The sequence below is a fragment of the Brassica napus genome, chromosome A8 (genome assembly GCF_020379485.1).
Source record: "Brassica napus cultivar Da-Ae chromosome A8, Da-Ae, whole genome shotgun sequence".
Taxonomy (NCBI): domain Eukaryota; kingdom Viridiplantae; phylum Streptophyta; class Magnoliopsida; order Brassicales; family Brassicaceae; genus Brassica; species Brassica napus.
Window position 1 is genome coordinate 22,975,117 of NC_063441.1, and position 22,746 is coordinate 22,997,862.

The 22,746-nt window shown below is 38.6% G+C and overlaps 8 protein-coding genes across 8 annotated transcripts; 6 read left to right on the forward strand and 2 right to left on the reverse strand.

The window, feature by feature from the left end:
* Positions 1–54: 54 nt before the first annotated feature.
* LOC111200407 (ABC transporter I family member 19-like) lies at positions 55–1,904 on the reverse strand. The gene is made up of 6 exons (XM_022691512.2): positions 1,652–1,904; positions 1,316–1,476; positions 1,174–1,225; positions 922–1,058; positions 688–774; positions 55–528 (listed from the first exon to the last, which is right to left on the reverse strand). The coding sequence occupies exons 1-6, from the start codon at positions 1,803–1,805 to the stop codon at positions 244–246; spliced, it is 876 nt and encodes a 291-aa protein (XP_022547233.2). The 5' UTR covers positions 1,806–1,904; the 3' UTR covers positions 55–243.
* Positions 1,905–2,029: 125 nt separating this feature from the next.
* On the reverse strand, positions 2,030–4,020 carry LOC111200406 (uncharacterized protein At1g03900). Its single transcript, XM_022691511.2, has 3 exons — positions 3,465–4,020; positions 2,477–2,725; positions 2,030–2,380 (listed from the first exon to the last, which is right to left on the reverse strand). The coding sequence occupies exons 1-3, from the start codon at positions 3,963–3,965 to the stop codon at positions 2,306–2,308; spliced, it is 825 nt and encodes a 274-aa protein (XP_022547232.2). The 5' UTR covers positions 3,966–4,020; the 3' UTR covers positions 2,030–2,305.
* Positions 4,021–4,176: 156 nt separating this feature from the next.
* Positions 4,177–7,171, forward strand: LOC106401134 (pre-mRNA-splicing factor SLU7-A). The gene is made up of 9 exons (XM_013841590.3): positions 4,177–4,261; positions 4,704–4,980; positions 5,057–5,476; positions 5,569–5,704; positions 5,788–6,087; positions 6,210–6,426; positions 6,602–6,705; positions 6,793–6,861; positions 6,937–7,171. Exons 1-9 carry the CDS (start codon positions 4,246–4,248, stop codon positions 7,009–7,011), a joined length of 1,614 nt encoding a protein of 537 aa, XP_013697044.1. The 5' UTR covers positions 4,177–4,245; the 3' UTR covers positions 7,012–7,171.
* A 299-nt stretch (positions 7,172–7,470) lies between these two features.
* On the forward strand, positions 7,471–9,872 carry LOC106401787 (prohibitin-2, mitochondrial). Its single transcript, XM_013842369.3, has 6 exons — positions 7,471–7,650; positions 8,022–8,203; positions 8,323–8,439; positions 8,950–9,120; positions 9,200–9,412; positions 9,517–9,872. Exons 2-6 carry the CDS (start codon positions 8,033–8,035, stop codon positions 9,709–9,711), a joined length of 867 nt encoding a protein of 288 aa, XP_013697823.1. The 5' UTR covers positions 7,471–7,650; positions 8,022–8,032; the 3' UTR covers positions 9,712–9,872.
* Positions 9,873–10,724: 852 nt separating this feature from the next.
* LOC106400192 (monothiol glutaredoxin-S13-like) lies at positions 10,725–11,430 on the forward strand. The gene has a single exon (XM_013840581.3). It carries the CDS (start codon positions 10,961–10,963, stop codon positions 11,417–11,419), a length of 459 nt encoding a protein of 152 aa, XP_013696035.2. The 5' UTR covers positions 10,725–10,960; the 3' UTR covers positions 11,420–11,430.
* Positions 11,431–13,154: 1,724 nt separating this feature from the next.
* LOC106398644 (mitotic spindle assembly checkpoint protein MAD1) lies at positions 13,155–17,530 on the forward strand. Its single transcript, XM_013839168.3, has 13 exons — positions 13,155–13,542; positions 13,615–13,776; positions 13,843–13,908; positions 13,993–14,130; positions 14,227–14,280; positions 14,378–14,566; positions 14,652–14,741; positions 14,821–14,955; positions 15,052–15,174; positions 15,283–15,368; positions 15,460–15,991; positions 16,061–16,138; positions 16,214–17,530. The coding sequence occupies exons 1-13, from the start codon at positions 13,354–13,356 to the stop codon at positions 17,387–17,389; spliced, it is 3,018 nt and encodes a 1,005-aa protein (XP_013694622.3). The 5' UTR covers positions 13,155–13,353; the 3' UTR covers positions 17,390–17,530.
* Positions 17,531–20,309: 2,779 nt separating this feature from the next.
* Positions 20,310–21,648, forward strand: LOC125576981 (3-hexulose-6-phosphate isomerase-like). Its single transcript, XM_048737548.1, has 3 exons — positions 20,310–20,315; positions 20,576–20,677; positions 20,963–21,648. The coding sequence occupies exons 1-3, from the start codon at positions 20,310–20,312 to the stop codon at positions 21,389–21,391; spliced, it is 537 nt and encodes a 178-aa protein (XP_048593505.1). The 3' UTR covers positions 21,392–21,648.
* Positions 21,649–21,779: 131 nt separating this feature from the next.
* Positions 21,780–22,743, forward strand: LOC106399390 (protein E6). The gene has a single exon (XM_013839871.3). It carries the CDS (start codon positions 21,925–21,927, stop codon positions 22,588–22,590), a length of 666 nt encoding a protein of 221 aa, XP_013695325.1. The 5' UTR covers positions 21,780–21,924; the 3' UTR covers positions 22,591–22,743.
* Positions 22,744–22,746: the final 3 nt, after the last annotated feature.

The window sequence follows — 22,746 nt, forward strand, 5'->3', positions numbered from 1 at the left end:
ACCTCAGAAAACATAGATTTAGATTGGTACCATGTCGTCGGATGTGTAGATGGATTAACAACTATAAAACTCAGTCAATATAAAAATAAGTTATTTGACAGAACAATAGGCATATTGTGTTGTATATTCTTCAATGGGCACAAGAGTGTATAACAGCTAAACAACACACACACAATGTGAACTTGTCCCTAGTGGCCTTATTCTTAATAATACTCATACATATGATCCATCCGTAATTACCAATCATCGGTAGTAAGCCATGTGTCTAGATGACCTAAAAGGAGAGTTATCAAATGGAGTTGGTTTCCATGCTGGCACAGGCTCCTTCTTCTTTTTCTTGTCAATTTTGGTTTCAGAACGGAGCCAAGATTCTACCACGGAGAGGAGGTTGGGTGAAGTTTTCATCTCGCTGATGTCTGCCATTTTTGATGAACGATTAAGCTCACCGTTCTGAATGTAAGCCAAATGTGTAGCCCATGTCTCTAACCCGTCGAATATATGAGTTGCATATACAATTGTAGCTCCTCTCTGTGTTCATCAATGATATAGACAAGTCAAAGATGAGTGCATTATAATCAAACCACTACTAATGCACAACACGTGTAGTATTCCAATTACCAAACCATAGAACCATGAAAGCAAGCAGCGTATATAGTAGGAACATGAGATATAAATGGTTGATCATACCTGATCACATTCTTCTTTGAAGAATTCCAGCAAATCCATCCTTGCAACAACATCAAGGTCAACAGTTACCTCGTCAAGTAACAACACCTGTATAATCAGATTAGCATTAAGGTCAGAAATGATGACATGACAACAAAACCAGAAACTATGAACTCTTCTTATGAAAGCCATATGGGAATATAACTTAGAACGAACATGTGAGATTAGATTCTTTGAAACAATATTCATTTTTACCTTGAATGGATGTAAGAGTCCCATGCATATCTGAACTCGGCGTTTCTGCCCATCAGAAACCTTATGCATACGCCACTGAAGGTTGATGTCAAGAAGATCAATCAGTTTCTCTCTTCTCACCGGATCGATTCCTTCAACTAGTACGACATAAAAAACAAATAATCTGCTTAAGTCTAAGCCTGCAAACAGGGTAAAACAAGAGAAAAGAGGTCAAATTCAAGAATATCATTGCTAGGGTTGATAATATATAACCTCCAAATATCATATGTTCTGCTGAAAAGTCTCCCTGAAGAGGAACCTCACCCTAAAATGAAGCATAATCACACGAAAGTAAACTAATCTCAGATCGATAATGCGGGTTTGAGTGATCTTAGATACAGTAGGGGATACTCACAGCCGAACCAACGGTTTTACTCCAAGATCCTCCAAGGTAAGACAAGTCACCACTGCAAACAAGTTGAGTATCATGGAAAGCAGAGCGGCTTAGAACTTGTACAACGTTCTTTCCTCCAACCATATGCTTTCCAGCCAGAATCTTCAACAAGGTTGTCTTGCCTGAACAAATAATTCAACAGGAACACAAGCAGCTTAGTTTTTAACAGCTTGTAAATGATGTCTCAAGTAACTCACGGTCATATCTGATCACAAGCAAGCAAGAAACCGAGACATGAAAACAGAAAACCACAAGCGGTTATCCCTGGCTCAGGCTGCTACAAAACGATCAACGTACCAGATCCATTGGCGCCAACAAGAAGGCAGCGAGATCCTGCTGGAAGATCGAGGTTGAAATCGAAGAATATAGGATCCTCCGCTTCATAAGAAAACTCCATACCGCTAACTCTAATCGCATCATCACTTGTCGTCGCCTGATCTTTCGCTGCCATTTGTTTCGCCGTCTCAAGCGGTAAGATAAAGTTGGTAGGTAGGATTAGTAGGTGGACCGAGGTAGTTAAACGGATCCACGTAACACCACTCAGTTTCGTATCGTGCGGACCAAACAGTTGTTTTGTACTGTAAATTTTCTTCATTTTTTTTGCTAAACTGTAAATTTCATAATATGATGGAAGAAAAAAATTTACAGAGAAATCTTATGCCATTCATGTTGTAATAATGTAGAAAGATATTATATTAATCTCTATATAAAAATCTCGTGATCAAGCAGATGTAACAAAGATGATTTGAAAAATGAAAAAAATATTACAACACGAAGTGTTGGGATTACAAGGAAACACACATCAATTTACCAGTACCATACATTATAAATGTAAAAAGCTCATATCGCTGTTTGCCTTGGTATCTAGTGTCTCTGCCTCTAATGTCTCTTGCTCTCAAGTCACAAGAAGGTGAAGCCGGACGAGTCCAAGACCTTAAATTTCACGTGTGATCAGAAAGCTGCCCAACCTGATGCAGCTCCTGTTGACTTGGTCGGCCCTGATCCTTGAGTTGGAGGAAGATTCTTCTGCAGACCGAGTACCACCAAAAATGGAGAGTTCAGTGGTTTAAATGTCGTTTGTTGGTTAATTCAGATGCTACTAAGACGAAAAGGTTTGCTTACCTTGAGTTGAGATAGATCAGACAGAGGATCGTTCCTACGCCTTGTGTTACCCGTTGAACTGTCGGATGCAATCCTTGAAGTGACAGGATCATTTGGAGGAGGCGGTAGAGGAGACCTGGTTTTGGTAGCAGCAGTTGGTGGTGGAGCAAGTGCTAGAGGCTTCCCGTTTCCTGAAAGAGCGGCTGAGAGCATCCCAGTGCCATTTGTGGTAGGTTTTGGCTTTACGTTGATTCTTATGGTTTCACCTTCCTTTAAACCCCGCATCAAAAATAACAAGCTTTTTAGGTTCTACTGAGTTAGTAAGAAACTTTGCTGCAGGTAAGATACATATTATTAAGCATAAAAAGAATGGCTTTCTCGTTTTACCAAGATATTGATTCCATAGTTAAGTTTCATAAACAGATAAACTAACATAAACTCAACAAAATCAAAAGACCACAATCTCCTACTGGGCGTGGGAACGGATCCTACAACAAACTTGTGATTCTGAACTATTTATGAAGACCAAACGAGCAAAAGGATCAATTTTGCAGCATCAGTTTGATTCCACGACTTGTAACCCGGGACAGGACACTACAGAAACACGAGCAAGAACTCCATACAGATACAAAAACATGAGCAAGTACTCCAGTCACATGCAAACCCATTCTTTGTTCTTTCAAATAAAAACTGCAGCCTAAAGATCCGGTCATTATATATAGTGACTATAAAGAATTACCAGACACTCCTCATCTGTGCAACAAAGTATTGAACAGAGACTAAAAGAGCAGGAATAATGAACAAAGGGTAACAGAACGTGGTGACACTAACTTATCCTAATCTCTCCACAACGCACAAAAATAATCAAATATTCAATTCACTCTGATTCAATCTCAGTTCCAAGACCATATTTTTAAGCCTACCAACAAACGAGAGATCTACTGCAATGCCAATGATGCTAACAAAACGCATCTAAATTGATCTAAAGCTTACGAGCAAATTGGTTTACCTTTAATCTGTGATTAACAGCAGGATGGATATCAATGTGATCGTCACTCTCACTCGTTTCACCACTCTCCTTCTCCTTCTCCCTCCTCACGTACTTCTCATGATCCGACAACGCCACATTGAAATCAAACGCCTCGTTCCTCTCCGCGAACCCCAGCCCGATGAACGCGTACTTCCCGCGCCCGTCGTCGATCCTGAGCACAAAATACCTAGACGAATCGAGCGACGGCTCCACCGAGTTCTCTCTCCTCCCGGGATCGACGAAGCAAGCCGCGAAGAGATCGCCGGAGTTCGAATCCTCGAGGCGGATCTCGCATCGGTCCTTGCACGACACGACGCGGAGCCTGCCGGACCAGATCTTATCGGACTGGAGCCATTCGCCGCACTTATATCCGCCGGATGTGGTTCGCGGCGGGATCTTGTAGACGGAGACCTCGCGCACCACGAGGAGTGTGTGCTCGAATGTCTCTTCCTCCTCCTTCTCTTCCTCCTCGAACGACATCGTGTGAAGCTTTTGACGATGATCGTTAAGGACTTGGGAAGCTTATACGAGAACACACAAATTAATTAATTAAGTATCTATTTTGTAAAGTGTTTAGCATTATCATCTAAAGAGATTTTATTTAATTACTCTAATCATGAAAATTAAACTTCATAAAACGGTGCCGTTTAGTTACCGCCTTATTGGAGCAATTATAAAAGCGGTCCCTGGATTTTTTTTTTTTTTTTTTGTCTTCTTCCTTGTGGCCTGAGAGAAGTCGAAGCTTAGCGATTGTACAACCATGGCGACGGCTTCAGGTACCGATTTCATTCACACTTTTCTTTAATTCGGTAGATCTTCTTTAAAGCTGGGCTCTTTTGGTTCTTAATTTCCCTTTGGTGGTCATGAATCTGGGTTCTGATTACCTACTTACGTCTTTTGTAATCAGAAAATTAGGGCTTTTACTGCTTTTGGCGTATCTGTGTAGTGAGTTTCATTTCTAATTTGGTTTTTGTTAGATCCAATTTGCGATAGAGTCTGATTTTGAGTCTGCCCTTCTGATTATTTCGGTTTCTTTGGTCAATTTTTAATGTTAGCGATCAATTTTGGTACGTCCGTAAGATACCGTCTGTGTGTTTTCTAATTTGGGGTTTGATTTTGATTTTGGCTACTTTCTGTGAATTAATAGTAGTCTTGTCAAGTTGTTTGACAAATTGTGAATTGTTGTTCTGACATGTTCCTGTGGGGGGTTGTTTGCAGCTGCTTTCAAGTCTAGGGAAGACCATAGGAAGCAAATTGAATTAGAGGAAGCTCGTAAAGCCGGGCTTGCACCAGCTGAGCTAGATGAGGATGGTAAAGAAATCAATCCTCACATTCCTCAGTATATGTCATCTGCTCCTTGGTATCTCAACGCTGAAAAGCCCAGTCTTAAGCATCAAAGGAACTGGAAGAGTGATCCCAATTACACTAAGTCGTGGTATGACAGAGGTGCTAAGATCTTCCAAGCCGAAAAATACCGCAAGGGAGCTTGTCAAAAGTATGTCTCTCTCTGAACCTTGGCTATGTAATGAATTTGATCTAGTTTCTAACTTTTTCCCGTTATTTTTCAAAAGTTGTGGTGCAATGACGCATACTGCAAAGGCGTGTATGGATAGACCTCGCAAGATTGGAGCAAAGTACACGAACAAGAACATTGCACCTGATGAGAAAATCGAGAGCTTTGAGCTCGACTATGATGGCAAGAGGGACCGATGGAATGGGTACGATCCTTCAACCTATCATCGTGTGGTAGACCTTTATGAAGCAAAAGAGGATGCGCGAAAGAAGTATCTCAAGGAGCAGCAGATTAAGAAACTAGAGGAGAAGAACAATAACCAGGAAGGTGATGATGCAGCAACCAGTGATGGGGACGAAGAAGATGATGATGACTTGAAGGTCGATGAAGCTAAGGTTGATGAGAGCAGGCAGATGGACTTTGCAAAGGTTGAAAAACGTGTTCGAACTACTGGTGGTGGTAGCACAGGAACTGTTAGGTATGGACTACAAAACATCATCACGTAATGTCTAATTGGTTGGATTCTTTTATTTGATGCACTAATGGTGTAACCCTTCTTCTTGATTTCAGGAATCTGCGTATCAGAGAAGACACAGCGAAATACCTGTTGAACCTTGATATCAATTCGGCTCATTATGACCCTAAAACACGATCCATGCGTGAAGACCCACTTCCAGATGCAGATCCGAATGATAAATTTTATTTGGTTAGTTGTAGTTTATCGCTATTGTATCCCGCATTCTGATAATCTAAGGTACTAAACCATATTTTTGCTTACCATCTATCCAGGGAGATAATCAGTATAGAAACAGTGGACAAGCTCTAGAGTTCAAACAGATGAACATCCACTCATGGGAAGCATTTGACAAGGGACAGGACATGCATATGCAAGCGGCTCCATCCCAAGCTGAGTTGCTATACAAGAACTTCAAGGTCGCGAAGGACAAACTGAAGACTCAGACAAAGGACACAATCATGGAGAAGTATGGGAATGCTTCTACAGAAGATGAAATTCCAATGGAGCTTTTGCTTGGGCAGAGTGAAAGACAAGTTGAGTATGACCGAGCAGGGAGGATTATAAAGGGACAGGTACGGTTTTTAATATTTTAACTTCACGAACCATTCACTCAGAGCAATGTGAACTCCTTGTGGTATGTTGTGCTTTTGTGTGGATCGATTTGATTCTTAATAGGTGTTTGTTTTGTACACAGGAGGTTATACTGCCAAAGAGCAAATACGAAGAAGATGTTCTTGCTAACAATCACACAAGCGTTTGGGGCTCATGGTGGAAAGACCATCAATGGGGATATAGATGTTGCCAGCAGACAATTCGCAATAGTTACTGCACAGGCTCTGCTGGTATTGAGGCCGCGGAGGCATCCCTTGATCTGATGAAGGCTAACATTGCTCGCAAAGAAGCCTGTGAAGGTTTGTGTTGCTGACTCTGTTTGTTATTTCAGTTCCTTATATCTTTTTATTGGATTGGTTGAAAAAACTGCTCGAGGAATAGCTTATGACACACACACTTCTGCGTATGTTTTTGTAATGTTGTTGTTTGTACGCATGTGCTAACAAAACAATGAATGGTGTTTTTGGTGAACAGAGAGCCCAAAGAAGGTTGAAGAGAAGAGAATGGCCGCATGGGGATCTGATGTTCCTGAAGATTTGGAGTTGAACGAGGAGGCACTTGCTAATGCTCTTAAAAAGGTAAGAATGCGGCTTGAGTTTTTCTCCTGTCAATACGTTTCTATGTCTTGGAGACATATCTGATACCGCTAATAACGATGTGTGCAGGAGGATGAGCGTAAGAGGGAAGAAAAAGATGAGAGGAAACGCAAATACAATGTCAAATACACCAACGATGTAATGATCTTATAGTATCGAATCATATTCTTAAATTGAATGGTCGCTAATCAAAATCTCTTATTTCATGGACAGGTGACTCCGGAAGAGATGGAAGCTTATAGAATGAAGAGAGTTCACCACGAGGACCCGATGAAAGATTTCCTCTGACAAAAATAGTCTCTCTATTTTCTTCCTTTTACCATTTCAGTCTGAAGAAACCTTGTGCGTTTTATGTAATGACGTCATCGTTAACTAGCAACATCTTGTAGTAAGCAATAACATGCGATCACTAGACATGGACCATATGACTCTTTGTTGGTTTGTGGTATTACTTGCTTATAGATTAGCAGTCATGTTGCTCATAAAAGATAGAGAAATGAACTTTCTTCTTTTTTGAGCAACAGGGAAATGAGCTTAAAAGCTTTTTTATTACACTTTAGAATAAAATGATTTCCCAATAGCTAAAAATTTTGAGCAGTGAGAGGAACATAGTGAGCGACTGTTTCCTTTGACCATGTTCATCTATCTCTGTTGAAAGTTACAGAATGAGCCTAATGAAGCATATTTTTAGTAACACACAAACACCCTAACGAAAAGTAAAGAGTAGCTGACATACTGGGCCTAACGAAGCGTTATTTACTAATGGGCCTAAACAATTCGACCCAGTTTACAAGAGGACGGTTTGTATCAGGAGCTCATTTGTCATTCGTCTCCTTCTCAATTCTAAAACCCTAAGCTTCGCCGAGGGGCTCAGATCGTGATTCTTCCTAAACCCTAGCATCGCCGGCGATTAAGAGTTTAGCTAAGGTGACTTCCTCTCTTTGGATCCTCTATTTTGATCTCCGAATTTTCACTGTGTTTATTTGTGCCGATAGAGTTTACGCTGTGCCTAATCGTTGTTCAGTTTGATTATCCTTTGTGTGATTTAGAAATAGAATGTTAATGTAATGAAAAATCATGGATCTGTTATTGCTGCGTCGACGATCTATTGTTACTGCGTCTATTTGATAATGGTAAAAAAAGGCTCGATCGATTTTAGTCAAGTTCAGATTTTTTCTAAGATTCATGTTTCTGTTGCTTTGTTAAGTCTTTTGGATTCTATAAAATTTCTCGCCGTGCACAGTGTCTTTGTGTTGTGTAAGGTAACTGTAAGTGCCGTGTTGATTGTTTATTTGTAGCTCTTAAAGAAATGAGTTTCAACAAAGTGCCCAACGTGCCTGGATCTCCTGCGCTCTCTGCCCTTCTTAAGGTCAGCGTGATTGGTGGGCTTGGCCTCTATGCCATTACCAATAGCCTCTACAATGTCGAGGGTGGACACCGTGCTGTCATGTTCAACCGTTTAACTGGTATCAAGGAAAAGGTTCTGTATTATTCCTCCAGCTAACTCAAGTAGTTAATATCATTTTTGTATCTGAGTCGATGAATAGTTACTTTTTTTTTAAAACGTGAGCTTTACTCTCGGAATTGTTTTTTTTTCAGGTGTACCCGGAAGGAACACATTTTATGTTGCCATGGTTTGAGAGGCCAATCATCTATGATGTCCGTGCACGACCCTACCTTGTTGAGAGCACCACCGGTAGTCATGACCTTCAGATGGTGCGTTCTCTGTTTCTTGTGCTTCTGTCTCTCCTTTTTTGTGTGTTTTTATATTAGCTATGTCATGCTTCAGTTTCAAATGCTGTTCCTGATTGTGAAGCTATGGATTATAGTAGACATTTCTTCCTTTGATCTTATTTTGAGATCCTTAAATGCAGCATGGAGACCATATTTTTTAAGTTTGGATATAGTTTATGCGGCTATGGAGCTATTGATTGAGTTTCCATTTCTCTATTAGAATGTTATAAGACTAATGTATATTCTTATATGACCTGTGTGAGTTTACGGGTAGTGGTTAATAAAGAAATGGAGAAAACGCTGACTACTTATCTTTTTATTTTATTTTCCTGTTGTGTTGTTTCTGCTTCATTTTTTGTCTATTGAATGAGAAATTAAATCATAGTTGCTTTCTGAGGAGGTTACATTAAGCTGTAACAGAAAATAGCATAGTGTCTTGCTGTTCTTAGAGATGTTGCTGTGTTTCTAATATTTTTGTTTGTTGTTGCACAGGTGAAAATTGGACTAAGGGTTCTCACTCGTCCCATGGGTGACCGTTTGCCTCAGATTTACCGAACCCTTGGCGAGAATTACAGTGAAAGGGTTCTTCCTTCCATCATCCATGAGACCCTTAAGGCTGTGGTGGCTCAGTACAATGCAAGCCAGCTCATCACTCAGAGAGAAGTATGTTACTCAACATTCTTCTTGTACAACTTCTTTTACTCTTTTGTTCATAATGGTAGACTGCTTTACTTTCTTCTAGGCTGTGAGCAGAGAGATACGCAAGATTCTGACGGAGAGAGCTTCCAACTTTGACATTGCTCTTGATGATGTCTCCATCACAACTCTCACATTCGGCAAAGAGTTCACCGCTGCAATCGAGGCAAAACAAGTCGCTGCTCAGGAAGCTGAACGTGCTAAGTTCATTGTGGAGAAGGCCGAGCAAGACAAGAGGAGTGCGGTTATCCGTGCGGAGGTAAATGATATTTGATCTTCAATTGGAATCTAATGACAGAGGTTATAGATTTTGTGGGTGTCTCTGCTAAAAAGCATTTGGTGTGTGTTTGATTTGTTGTGCAGGGAGAAGCTAAAAGTGCTCAACTTATCGGACAAGCCATTGCAAACAATCAGGCATTCATCACTCTGAGAAAGATTGAAGCTGCGAGAGAGATTGCTCAGACCATTGCACAATCAGCTAACAAGGTCTACCTAAGCTCCAATGATCTGTTGCTTAACCTTCAAGGGATGAACTTGGAGCCTGGCCCTAAGAAGTAAAAGAAGGACATAATAAGTTCCATTCCTCCAAAAACGTAGTTTGTGTTTTGACCAGACTATTTTGCCCATTACTATGCTATTCAGATTTTATTTGGCAACGTTATCTACCTGTTGAGAGTTTTTTATTGGAGAGAAATAATAAGATAAGTGCATACGTATTATTCGAATGAGCATAGCATGCCCTTTGTATTTAATCACGCCATGCCGGTGCCACTGTGATGAAGTTCCGAACACGCCAAATTAAAAATAAAATTTTGACCAAGTAAAAATCTTAATTTGCTTATAAATGATGTCATGTATTATTAAATTAATGTCACCAGATAACAAAAGAATTAGCTGGACTGTATTGTTTGATTAATAAATAGTTAAAAATTCACGACTTGCTGTTCCGTAAAGTTACTGCGAAACGTCATGTGGTTTTATCACGGTGAGGGTCCATGTTCTGTCATTTTTTTCTCGTTCTTCAGCTGTTTCCTTTGACGAGGGGGTTGTTAGATTGTTTCCACAAATTATCACGTCACAAACTTGGCATTTCTGACGTTCGTGCAATGTGTTTTCGATCAGATTGTATGCAAAGCTAACTTATACTAAACAAAGGATTCAAAATGAAGTTTAGTTGTTGAGCTTTCCTTTTAATTAATATTAGAGAAAACATGTGATCCTCATGACGTAATAGAGATGATATGCCATACAATGATTTGCCTTTTTACCCATAAGCCAACCATAAATCTAAAACAACTAGATCAATCTGTTGACATCAGCCTTGTCGTAAGCCATTAACTATGTCATCGTCATCAGTTGTTTAAAAAATAAACTAAATCGTGCAAGTCATTGATTTTTCTAAAATATCATAGGTTAAAGATTACATTACGTTTGAGATAATGATAATTATACTTAAAATACTGAGATGTCGCATTCGAGTTCCGACAATGAGTTCAAAATGTGTCTTTCACTCCTAAGATAATTAACACTAAATGTTTAGAAGATATTTGGATGATCTACACTCAACATTAATGAATTATCACAAGTATTTTTTTTTAGATACAGTGACGTTGCTTTGGATATTATGAGAATGCAATTTACGCATGCCTTACGTTGATCATAAAACAAAATTTTCTCCAAGCTCCCTGTATAAATTCTTTAATCCAATCTCTTACCAATGCAACCCAGCTAAAGAAGACTCACTCTGACCCTCTCTCTCTCTCTCCTTTCTTCTCGCTTCTCTCTTCTCTCTTCTCATACATCAATAATGCAGAAAGCAATAAGACCATATGAATCATCGTGGACGAAGACCATACCGGGCAATAGCATCTTCCGTCCAAAGGCTGAAGATAAACCATCATCATCATTATCATGGCTAACATCGTCATCATCACCACAAAAGCTATCTTTAAGCATTAAGGAATCAAGCAACGTATTGGTAATGGAGAATGCTGTGGTGGTGTTTGCTAGGAGAGGCTGCTGCATGGGACACGTGGCCAGACGACTGCTACTTACACATGGCGTGAACCCACTGGTAGCTGAGGTTGATGATGAAGACGAAAATATCATCATAAGTGAATCGGGTAAAACCATGATTAATAAAGAGAAGTTACCAGTCATGTTCATAGGAGGAAAGATGTTTGGAGGGTTGGAGAATCTGATGGCTGCTCATATTAGTGGTGATTTAGTGCCTACTCTCAGACAAGCGGGGGCATTATGGCTTTGATTGATGATGTTAATCTTTTATTTAATTGTTTTTTTCACGCCTTGTCGCATTATTTGTTAATATTTTGGCAATGTTTCAACCTAAGTGAATTTGTAATTGATTGTGTTATGTGATTAGTTTGATCAGAAAGAGAGAAAAAATTAGAAAGAACAAAAATACTATTTTCTTGTAACTAATAGCTCTTGAAATCTGTATTTGTGTATTGATACTTGATAGCTGCTAGCGAGTGAAATGGTATCTAACCAGTAGCCAAAATTTACATATGGGCTTATTACACTAATGTGCTTTTGATAAGTACAGCCCAATAAAGAAAATATAAATAGTAAAATTAAACCCCTCAAAAGTAGGGCTGGGCAAAAAACCGAACCGAACCGATCGAACTGAACCGACCGAACCGAAACTGATTCGAACCAAATCAAAGTTTATTTCAAATCATTCGGTTGAAGATTTTTCCAACCCGAACGGTTCAGTTCAGTTCAGTTTAAACCGAACCGAACCGATAAACCGAAGTGTTTTATAGTTATTTAAATTAAAAATATTAGTAAATTAAAATCCTAAGATTAAGCCCACGTAATTTCCTTTTACACTAAGAAAATCCTAATATAATTTGATTTCCATGAAACTAATATAATTTGTTATACGGTTTCATGCTTTTGTGTAACCATTATTGTATTTCTCTCAAAGACGTGTTCTGTTTTCAATTTTTGTTAGTGAAAAGAACAATATGGAATCATGGGTGTAGAGTTATAGTAAAAATATAGATAAATACTCGTATAGTATATATATAACATATACTAATTATTGATTCGTTGCAGCTTTTTTTGATGATATCACATGGAAGATGACTTATTACATGCTTTTTTTAATTCTTAAGAGACAAAAATATTGTTTTTTTCTTTTTATTTAGTTAATTTTGGTTTGATTGAATTCTTATAAAGTTATAAGAGGAAATTACATGTTTACCACTTTCATGGTACCACTTTTCATTTTTACCACCACTAATAAGACATTTTCAAAAATACATTTTTCATTAAGTGGCAAAAGACTCTTATGCCCTTGTTATTTATATATATATAATAAATCATTATTTAAATAAAAAAATAAAATTAAAAATAAAAAAAATAAAAAAAAAATTTATATATATTTTTAAATATTTATTTATATATTTATTAGAATCATGAATTTCACATTCCCAAAACCCTACCCCACCCCTCAACTATAAACCCTAAGTCTAGATTAGTTAACCCAAAGGGTATAATTGTATTTTATCATTCATTAAAAGTGAGGGTAAAAGTGGTTAGTGTAAACATGAAAAGTGGTACTATGAATGTGGTATTTGTGGCAATTTCCCAAGTTATAAACTATATTTGTAACATTTTAAAAGGTTTTTATTTTGGTTTTATATTGAATTTAATTTACATACTTAATTTTTTATTATGACCAACATGATTATTTCATGACAACTATACATTTATGTATTAAAACATAATTTCTTGTACAATAAATAAACTAAGAAAAATCCGATTAAACTGAACCGAACCGAAATACAAACCGAATTGAATATGAACCAAACCGAATATAAACCGAACCGAACATAACTGAACCGAAATCGATCCAAACCAAACTAACTATGGTTTACTTCAGCTGAAAAAAATCTAGAACTGAACTAACCAAACCGAACCAAACTCGAACCGAACCGATAAAATAACCGAAGTGCCCACCCCTACTCAAAAGCATCGCACCTTGATCTCTCTCTCTCTCTCTCTGTCTCTCACCGTTTCCAAGTTTAAACCTTTTTCTCTCACTGTACTTCCCTAAAGTTCAGAGAACTTTATCAAATCTTTTCAGTAAATCGAGGAGCCCCATTGTGGAAGGAGGATCTGCACTAGTTCAGCAATAACTAGGAAGAAAGGAGACACCTTTTGGGGGTATTGATGAGCAAGCTAACGGCGGAGTCGGGTTCAGAAACGGGTCGGGCCATCCAACTGGTTTACACAGATGAGAATGGGAAGTTGAAGACGGACCCGGAAGCCATCGGCGCTCTTCAGAAGCTCAAGGGTCCCGTCGCTGTTGTCTCTCTCTTCGGAAAAGCTCAACATGGCAAGAGCTTCATCTGGAATCAGGTTTTTGGGGAACGTTGTAGAAATGATGCAAAATGAATGTGTAATGACTGATTTTGAATGTTGGATGTATAGCTTGTTAGCAGGAGCATTGGATTTGAAGTACAAACACTTCACAGGCCATGCACTGGAGATATATGGATGTGGATTGAGCTTGTGAAGAGGATCTCAGAAGATGGCACTGAATATAGTCTAGTGTTACTCGATGTCGAAGGGGCAGACTCAAATGGTGTCCTGGTTAGTCTCTTCTAGTCACTCAAATATAATCAGTTTCATCTGTTCTGAATTAATTTTCTATGTTAGGCTACACGGAGCAGTCAGATATTCTCCTTGGCTATCCTCCTATCAAGCGTGTTTATCTATGGTCCGGTAAGTACCTATGTCTTTTTTTTTTCTTTCTGAAGGAAGTTTCTTCTAAACACAATACTTAGTGCTATGTAGTTCATGTTTCAGACACTTGGTGTAGATGACATTTCACTTGATCTCTCTCGACTACTTGAGATTAGCAAGCACGACCACGTTGGAGAGGTTAAGGACAATACATTTTCCGGGCTTGGGCAGTTCTCTCCCATGTTTGTACAACTTATGAAGGTGATAATTCTCTTATCAAGGTCCACTCATTCTTTAGGGGATGGAATCAGCTAGTCTCTGATGTTTGTGATTGGCTTTTAACTTCTTCATTATCAGGATATTAACTCAGAGACAGTGGAAGGTGGAGAAGATGTAACTCAGAATAACAGAGTGGGTTGATCCTTTCCTTTGAATTCCTAAACAAGCCTCAGTCGATTTATGTTTTCTCTTTTCTTGTCTGATCAAATCTGTACTCTTTTGTGAACAGGTAGAAGCCCTACGACCTCAGCTTATCTACGGTGTAAATGCTCTAGTGAAGTTTGTCTCTGAGAGAGTAAGGCCTAAGAAAAGAGGTGATAGTACCATCGTCACAGGGCCGCCTCTTGCTGCTTTCACAAAGTTCTTTTCAGAAAACGTTAACAACAGTGTCGTGCCTAAAATCTCTTCTTTATGGCTGGTAATGATTAGTCAGTTCTGGAAATTTTCAGTGTACTCAGGAAAGGCTTCTGCATATTCTGATCATAATTTGTATTTGCTTGCAGTCTGTAGAGGAATCAGAAGGTAGAAAGGCTCGTGATACTGCAACTGAGGTTTACATGTCGTCTTTGGAGCGTGCAGAGACTCTTGAAGAAGTAAGTTTTGATTCGTGTAACACCTCAAAATTCACTTGGAAGCAGTAGTAAGATAAACTAATAGCATAAAAATCTGCAGTCAATGCTAATAGAAGCACACAACAAGGCGGTTGCCAAAGCTTTAACCGCGTTTTGTGAATCTTCCATTGGAAACAATGAAGTAAAACAGAGGTACAAAAGAGAACTTTGGAGTTTCTTTGCCAAAGCATTTGAGGTCATATCTCTCTCTTTTATTAATCTCTTATTACTGTTTTGCCAATAAGTCGTCTCTTTTCAGGCTAAATAGAGGTTTTTTTGAAAAAAAATTCAGGATCACAAGAGAGTGGCAGATATGGAAGCGTATTCGAGATGTTGTAATGCCATAGAAGACATGGGCAAGAAACTATGGGCATTGCCTTGTTCTCGTGATGCTAATAGCAGCGATATAATCAAGGTTCCCTCTTCGACTTAGACATGATAAAGCCTGAAGCAGAGTAACTCTTAGCCGTTGAAGCAAGACTTGCTTTCATTATAAACATCGTTGTTATCATATATGAAACAGGCCCTTGATACTGCTGTTGCGGAGTATGAAGTATCTATCAACGGTCCTATGAAGTGGCAGACACTCTCTTCTTTTCTGAAAAAGAGGTTCTCGTTATGTTTATATACATTACTCGTTTACTTATATGTTTTATCTTCAAGGGAAATTTAACCTTTCTCAGTTGTTATTTACTACCAGTATACAGGACATTCTCGTCCATCGCAGAGGGAATCAAATGGAAGAACTTCTTTCTGAGAACTCCAAACTCAAGCTGCAACACCGTTCCACGGAAAGCACTATGGATCTGCTCAAGAAACAGCTTGAAGGAGGAGAGAAAATGAGGAAGGAGTATCAGAAGCGCTACGAGGGAGCCATTGATGACATGAATAAGCTCTCGGATCAGTTCAAAAACCGGATTCACGACCTGGAAAGCAAGTGTAACTCGATTCACGATGAACACTCAAAACTCATGGAGGTGCTCGGGTCTACAAGACTTGAGGCTGCTGAGTGGAAACGTAAGTACGAGGGGGCGTTGGATGAGAATGGAGCGAGCAATGCGTCGATCAAGAGGTGCGATAAGTCCATTGACTGGAAAATTAAGTACGAGAACACTATAAGTGAGCAGAAGGCTGTGTCAGAGAAGATAGCTGCAATGGAAGAGAGGTTGAAGCAAGCTTCAGCTAAGGAAGATGGCATGAGAGCTGAGTTCTCCCGTGTTTTGGATGAAAAGGTTTGTTTTTTTCTGAATCAATATGAACTATTGACAAAGTTGTGACTCTGTTTCTTGGTTTAATGATAGGAGAAGGTAATCACTGAGAAAGCTACAAAGCTTGCAACTTTGGAGCAGCTATTGTCCTCCACACGTTCTGAACTAAAGGTGAGCTTCTTTGAAAGAGTGGTTCCTTAAGGAGCTCATGAGAAGCAGTTTCATTAACTCTGTTTTACTTTGCAGAAAAGTGAGTTGAAGGTGAAAGAGTGTTCTTTGGAGGCAAAAGACTTGAGGGTTCAAGTCTCGGATCTGAATGAGAAGTGCGAATCCATGATCTCAGCAGCTAAATCACGTGAAAATGAGACGCAGGCGTTGAGGCAGGAGAGAGATTATTTAGACAAGAACCATCTTTCGCATATGGAGGAACTTGGAAAGCTCTGTCTTCGGCTAGAAGATGCGGAAAGCAAGGCTTCATCTGCTAAGAAACTTGCAGATTCGTTGAGAATGGAGGCTGAAGCAGCACAGAATAACGAGAAAAGTCTCCAGACGTCACTTGTGGAGAAGTGCATTGAGATTGAACGAGCTAAGAGCCGTATCCAAGAACTTGAGAAGGTGGGCTTGAAGCTGAAAAGTGAGGAAAGCGAAGCTTCAGCATCTAACAAACTTGTGGATTCGATGAAGGCGGAAGCGGATGCCTTACGGATGAATGTGAACGAGCTCCAGACATCGTTGCATGACAAATGCATTGAAATCGATCAAGCTAACTGCCGCATAGAGGAACTCGAAAAGATCTGCTTGAAGCTAAAAGATGCTGAAGAAGAGGCTGCAGCGGCTAAAGAGCTTGCGAGTTTGAGGAAAACAGAAGTGGAATCAGCTCGATGCAACGAAAACAAACTCCAAGCGTTGTTGCAGGAGAAAAGCATCGAGATTGACAATCTGGAGAGACAGAAGAACGCACTCTCTGAAACGTTAGAGACGAGAGCGAAACAAAACGAAGAAGCGGTTTCGGAATGGCACAGAATCATCAACGCAGAGAAGGAAAAGAACATGCGGGTGAATATGATGCAGCGAGTGGACTCTTTCATGGTTTCAGATGAAGCAACGCCACTGCAACGCGTGAAGCGTTTGAAGGTGGAAGCAAGTATAACCTCTTCAGGTTCTGTTTTCGAGACAGAAGAAGATACGGCTTCACAAGAGAGCGGGAGAGCTATGAGTGCAATGACCCCGAGAAGATGCACGAGCAGTGGAGGTGGAGGAGGAGAGTCTTCGTCCACAGGCATGGATCATTCCAAGTACACGATGAAGAAGCTGAGAGATGAGATACTGAAACACGGGTTTGGAGCTGAGTTGGTTGGGTTGAAGAATGCAAGAAAGAGTGTGTTGGTTGAGCTCTACGAGCGTTGCGTTTTGCGAAAGTAAAGAGGAGGAGGGGGGGGGGGGGGGGGGGGTTAGTGGGAGATTAAAATTTGGTGTTATTGGTGTGGTGATTTTGTAATTCTATTAAACTATGGTGTTATTGAAACAAGGATTCATTACTTTTAATTCACTACTCAAGATTTTCAAAATACTAGACTTAACCCATGTATTCTGAAAGTTGAGATGACAAAATCAATATCCCTTTATCAAACATGCAAATATACGTGAGAAGCATTATCAATTCCATATAATCTCTTTTATCAAACATGCATATATATAATTATTAAATAGATTCCATGCACAGTCGCACTACGACACATCAAAATAATAAACCCAGAATTCTTTATCGCCCATTGTAATCTTATGTGAAGTTAATCAATATTAGTAAGAACATACACACAAAAATATTTTTATCACAAACAAACAGGTAAACATCAAAGTTCTTGCTAGTAGTCTTAACAAATAAAATAATGAAACCAAACGTAAACTTGAAAGCAACAAATATAACAATCAAACCATTTTAATACATGATAAAATGAAAAAAAGAGAAATATATCATAAAAAGAAAAGAGATAAGAAAAGAGAGAACCAGATACTTGTATTACATTGCGAGTTTTGATGATGAAAAAAAAAACAAAGAACAATTCTAGAACGCTCTTTTTCTTTAAACACAATTGAACACTTATTTTAAATAAATTATATGGAAAATAGATAAACAATAGTAGAAAAAGTTAACATAAATCACAATAAATCATCCCCAATCAAGAAAAAGAATATATGGATTCTATAAATATGGAAAGATATATTGTAAGAATCAATGAAAATATTTACAGAATTAAAATTCTCCTAACTTTTGAAATCAGCGTGAATTAGCTCCCCACTAACCCCTAAGAGAGATGTGAAATTGCAACACGAAACTAGCCTTTGATTGGCGCTGCATGTATTACACTTGATCAAATTTATGATTATCTCCAAAAGTGTTATATTATTTATGTTATATCCTTTTGTCCCTTGTTTTAATAGCAAAAGTCTTTAACCAATCTAATACAACTATTTTTGTCTAATAGAAAATAAGTTTAGAATTGTGAGAGAGTTATTTTTGTCTTTTGTCTATTAATGATTTTGGTATTTCTGAAAATCTCCTCCTTCTATATGTATATATGAAAAATGGTACTAAAGAAAGTGTAAAAGTAAAATTTCTCCATCTTAAAATTGTAGAAAATAGAAAATGATCTTAGGAAGATTAGTAGAAAACAAAGAAAAACACTAACTCAATTTTTAATATATAAAAATTTACTTGATATTAAATTTATTTTTGAGTTATCAATTTTATTAAAAATAATTCAAAATTTTAACTCAGTATAACACATGTTGATAATTTTTGAGTTCAAATCGTTGTTACCTAACATCATGCAGACGTTGTAATTCTTTATGTGAAATATGTGATGTGATCGTTAAAATCTGTTTGGACTTTGTAAAAACAATGTTAAATATATTCTGAAATGTTATTTTAGTAATAATTTTATGTTTCAATCAAAAGTGTTTAGAAACAATAAACATATTTTCTCACTCACATAATAATGGTGATGCAATGCTTGTACAGTTTGTAAAAAAAAAGAAAAAGATAATCTCGAGCATTTATAATGAGAATCTTTTATTATATAAAATAATCCTAGGAATTAGTAGCAAAAAATGATTCTCATAATTTTAAAAATTCTTTTTGGTATGTTATTTTTAATGGATCCAGCTTTAAATTTTTTTGAATAAATTTAAATCTATTATTATTTTAATGATTAGATATTCTATATGGATATATCATTATTATGGAGGCCTTATATAGCTAGAAAAAGTATTAAAAATCACATATGAATAATATTATAACAGAATAATTTATTAGTTATTTTACAACAAATGTTGAAAACACCAATAGATCATTTCCTATGATCACGGGACAAAAGCACTGAACAGCTTCGATTTCACACTAAACAATAGTTGAAAAAATCTTTCATGACAATTGTCACATGGACCCAATCCCCAAAAGTCTCTTAATTATCAGTAAATACCTAAATATTCTCTTATTTCCAAATTGGATTCACACCCATCTTTCCTCATTGTCTTCTCTTTTAATGTCTATATTGAATTATCACATCTATCAATTTCTCGTTCGTCTGTTCGTATATATTCTAATGAGCATGTAACGCTGTGGTTCTCTAGAATATATTACAATATCGGTTTGCAAGAAAACAAAAGAAACCATCTAGTTCCAGAAATCAGGATCATAAGTTCCTCAAATTGGTAAACCAAAAATAAGAACAGTCATGTCTTATTCAATTACCTTACCAATCTCCCTGCAAGATGCAAAAGAATCTCTGGTTTGCAGTATGTATCTGTCACCATCCGGGTTTTCTATTCACTGGTATCTCTTGAACCTCTCTTTTTTCCACTCATGATACTCGGCCAGCCAGTGGTGTCTCTCGGTCTTTATATCTGACCGGAATGTTCTATGGATCTGAATGAGTACCAAAAGAAGCGTTAATGAACAGCCTGCCTGCAATCAAAGAGGTTATGTGACTGATGATTGTGCCGATTTTAAATGTTGTCAGGCGTCAATATATAACAACTTAGCGTGAATCAGGAGCTTCCTCAAACTTAGGGTAGACTTTTTTATAAAAACTTGTTCACTAATGTATTGAACACGACCACAACTTAACCCCAAGACCTTAGTGTACAAAGTTTAACAGAGAGTTCGTTCTTACCTCCAACTAACTTTGGGTATATATTTGTTCCAACAACCATTTTTAGTTCTACATCAGAGTAGAACCTTTAGCTGTCAAATACACTCAGGCAGACTGTCGAGTGCCTGCAGAGGCCAAAAACCATGTTTTTAATCCTTGAACAAACGTGCAAGTCGCAAATGTGCGTAATGGGGGTAATTTAAAAAACAGCAGAGTTGTCATCTACCTCCTTGTGATTGTCATGAGACGTGAGTACTCTGGGTATCTTCGTTGTGAATCGTTTTAATGCCCCTGACTTCACCAACGAAGACTGCTAACCAAAACAACTATTAAGGCTACTTGGCAGTGAAATTTATAATCATTATATGGAGCTCTTGTAAAGTATGGTAAACAATTCAAACATGGAAAACCAGTGTTGGTCTTGGCAAATAACATGAGGTGGTTGTAATTGCAGAACCAAAACCTTTCCATGGATCGGCTCTCTCGTTTCCGCAAGCCCAACGAAGACGGTATGTTCCGTGAACCTAGTAGAGACAGGCGCATCACCAAACTTGAAGTTCGGATTGCTTCTGGTGACATCAAAAACACTTACTCATAAACCGATCCTTCACTGAAGGTGTTAAAACGGTACACGTTGATTGACCCTTGGATAAGCATAGCCTGCAGATTGAAACGGTGGATCAGCGTACAACAAATCATTAATCTGTTCATCTGTAGAGTTAGAGGTACCTAAGCAAATAACAAAAGCTCTAATTTCTTGTAAAGAAAAGGATCCCGCTTACGTTCTCACCAGGTCATGTGTGTTTATATACGCAACCGACAAACCATACACTGACGGCAGAATCTCAACGGCGATAATAGTCATCCCACCGATCCATACCCACCACCGTTGGATCTCCTCTTGACGGAGCTCACCGGAGTCTCCCGCCGCAGCGCTCGCGTCTTCCTCCATGGCGTCGGGCGAGAAGGCCTCATGCTGAAAGTGAAAGCCTTCGCAATGCGTCTCTTCCACCTCGGCCTCTCCTCTCACTTAGTCTCCGACGTGACCACGCCTCCGATCTCATCTCCCGATCTCCTCATCGCCTCAGCCGGTCCCGGAGGATTCTCCACCGTCGATGTGATTTGCTCCATCGCGAAATCGTGCGGTGCTAAGGTTGTGCTCATCACGCAGTTGGAGAGAGGTTCTTGTGTGAAGCACACAATGGATGTGTGTTATGTCCCGGCGCAGACGATGGCAAGTGATGGCGGAGGTGCGGCGGAGAAGGGATGAATAGGGTTTCTGGTAATGGGCTGGATTATCAAATTCTCAATCTAAAAAGCCCACAAATTCTCTTTTTTTTTTAATGAAACGCAGAGTTGCGATGTAAGGACAGATGTCGCAAGCTCCTCGCTCTATTTGTTGCGCTGGCAGTCTAAGAAGAGAGTTGCCTTCTTATTTATGTTATAAGAAGATGTATATGCTTTGACATTATTATTCTACCACAAATCATGATCTAATGCTAACCTTCAATTTCAAGTAACTCAACTACCAAACATTAAAAAGAAAAGTCAAAAGTCATGTATATAACTAACGTTATTTTCTTGCGTTTTCTTCTTTTTTGACCAATCAACTTTAGATAACACAAATTTAAAACTACTCGCCGCGAATGACGAATGTCCCTCCACAATCCTCGCATGTTTGGTCGGCCTTTTTACTACTTTGTTAATTCTATAATTTCTATTTATACATAAACTCACTCAAACACTAAATACACATCTCAATCACTGAAGTCTCTCAGTCTCTCCTCTTTTCTCTCTTCTTTGATGGCTTCATTTGCTGTAAACTCAACTTTTTGTTTCCTTGTTGCTGTTTTGTGCTTCATTGGGAACAATGTTGAAGGTAGAGAAGGTAAGATCTTCTTTAGCAAGTTCACTCACTTAGATCGTCCTAACAACAAAGAGGTACATCTAACAACAGCTCCCGCTCCCGCACCGGGCCCAGCCCAAGCCAATGGAAGACTCGGTGACGGGCCTTTCGGGCCAGGTTCCGGTATGATTCCTCAAACCAAAAAAGAGTCATGGCCGGTTTCATCGACCACCACAGACGAAGAGTTTGAGAAATTGATGGCTACATTTGACCAAGAAAAGAGCAACAACCAATTACCTGAGGAGTTTGAGGAGGAAGAAGAGTCCCAAGAAGATCTTAGTGAGCAAAAGGATAAGTACAACAATAATGGATACACTTACACTACCAATAATTATAATGATAATAGGAGAGGTTACGGTAATGAAGAAGAGAGACAAGGTATGAGTGATACAAGGTTCATGGAGAACGGTAAGTACTTCTACGACACAAGAGGTAGGAGTTCTGAATATACTCCTAGCCGCAGGTATGAGAGTGCTCGAGGAAATGAACATCCCAACGAGTTTGAAACTATGGAGGAATACTACAAGAGCTTGGAAGGTAGTCAAGAGGAGTTTGAGCCTTGAAAAGAAAATAAACTTTTTTTATTTGAGATACCAAAGAAGTTTTTGAGTAAGTGTGAAATCTCAGTTTACTTGTATTTTATGAGATGTGAAACCTACCAATCACTTATAAAGTTATACAATATCAAAAGTTGTGAGTTATGTTTGATATGTTTATTT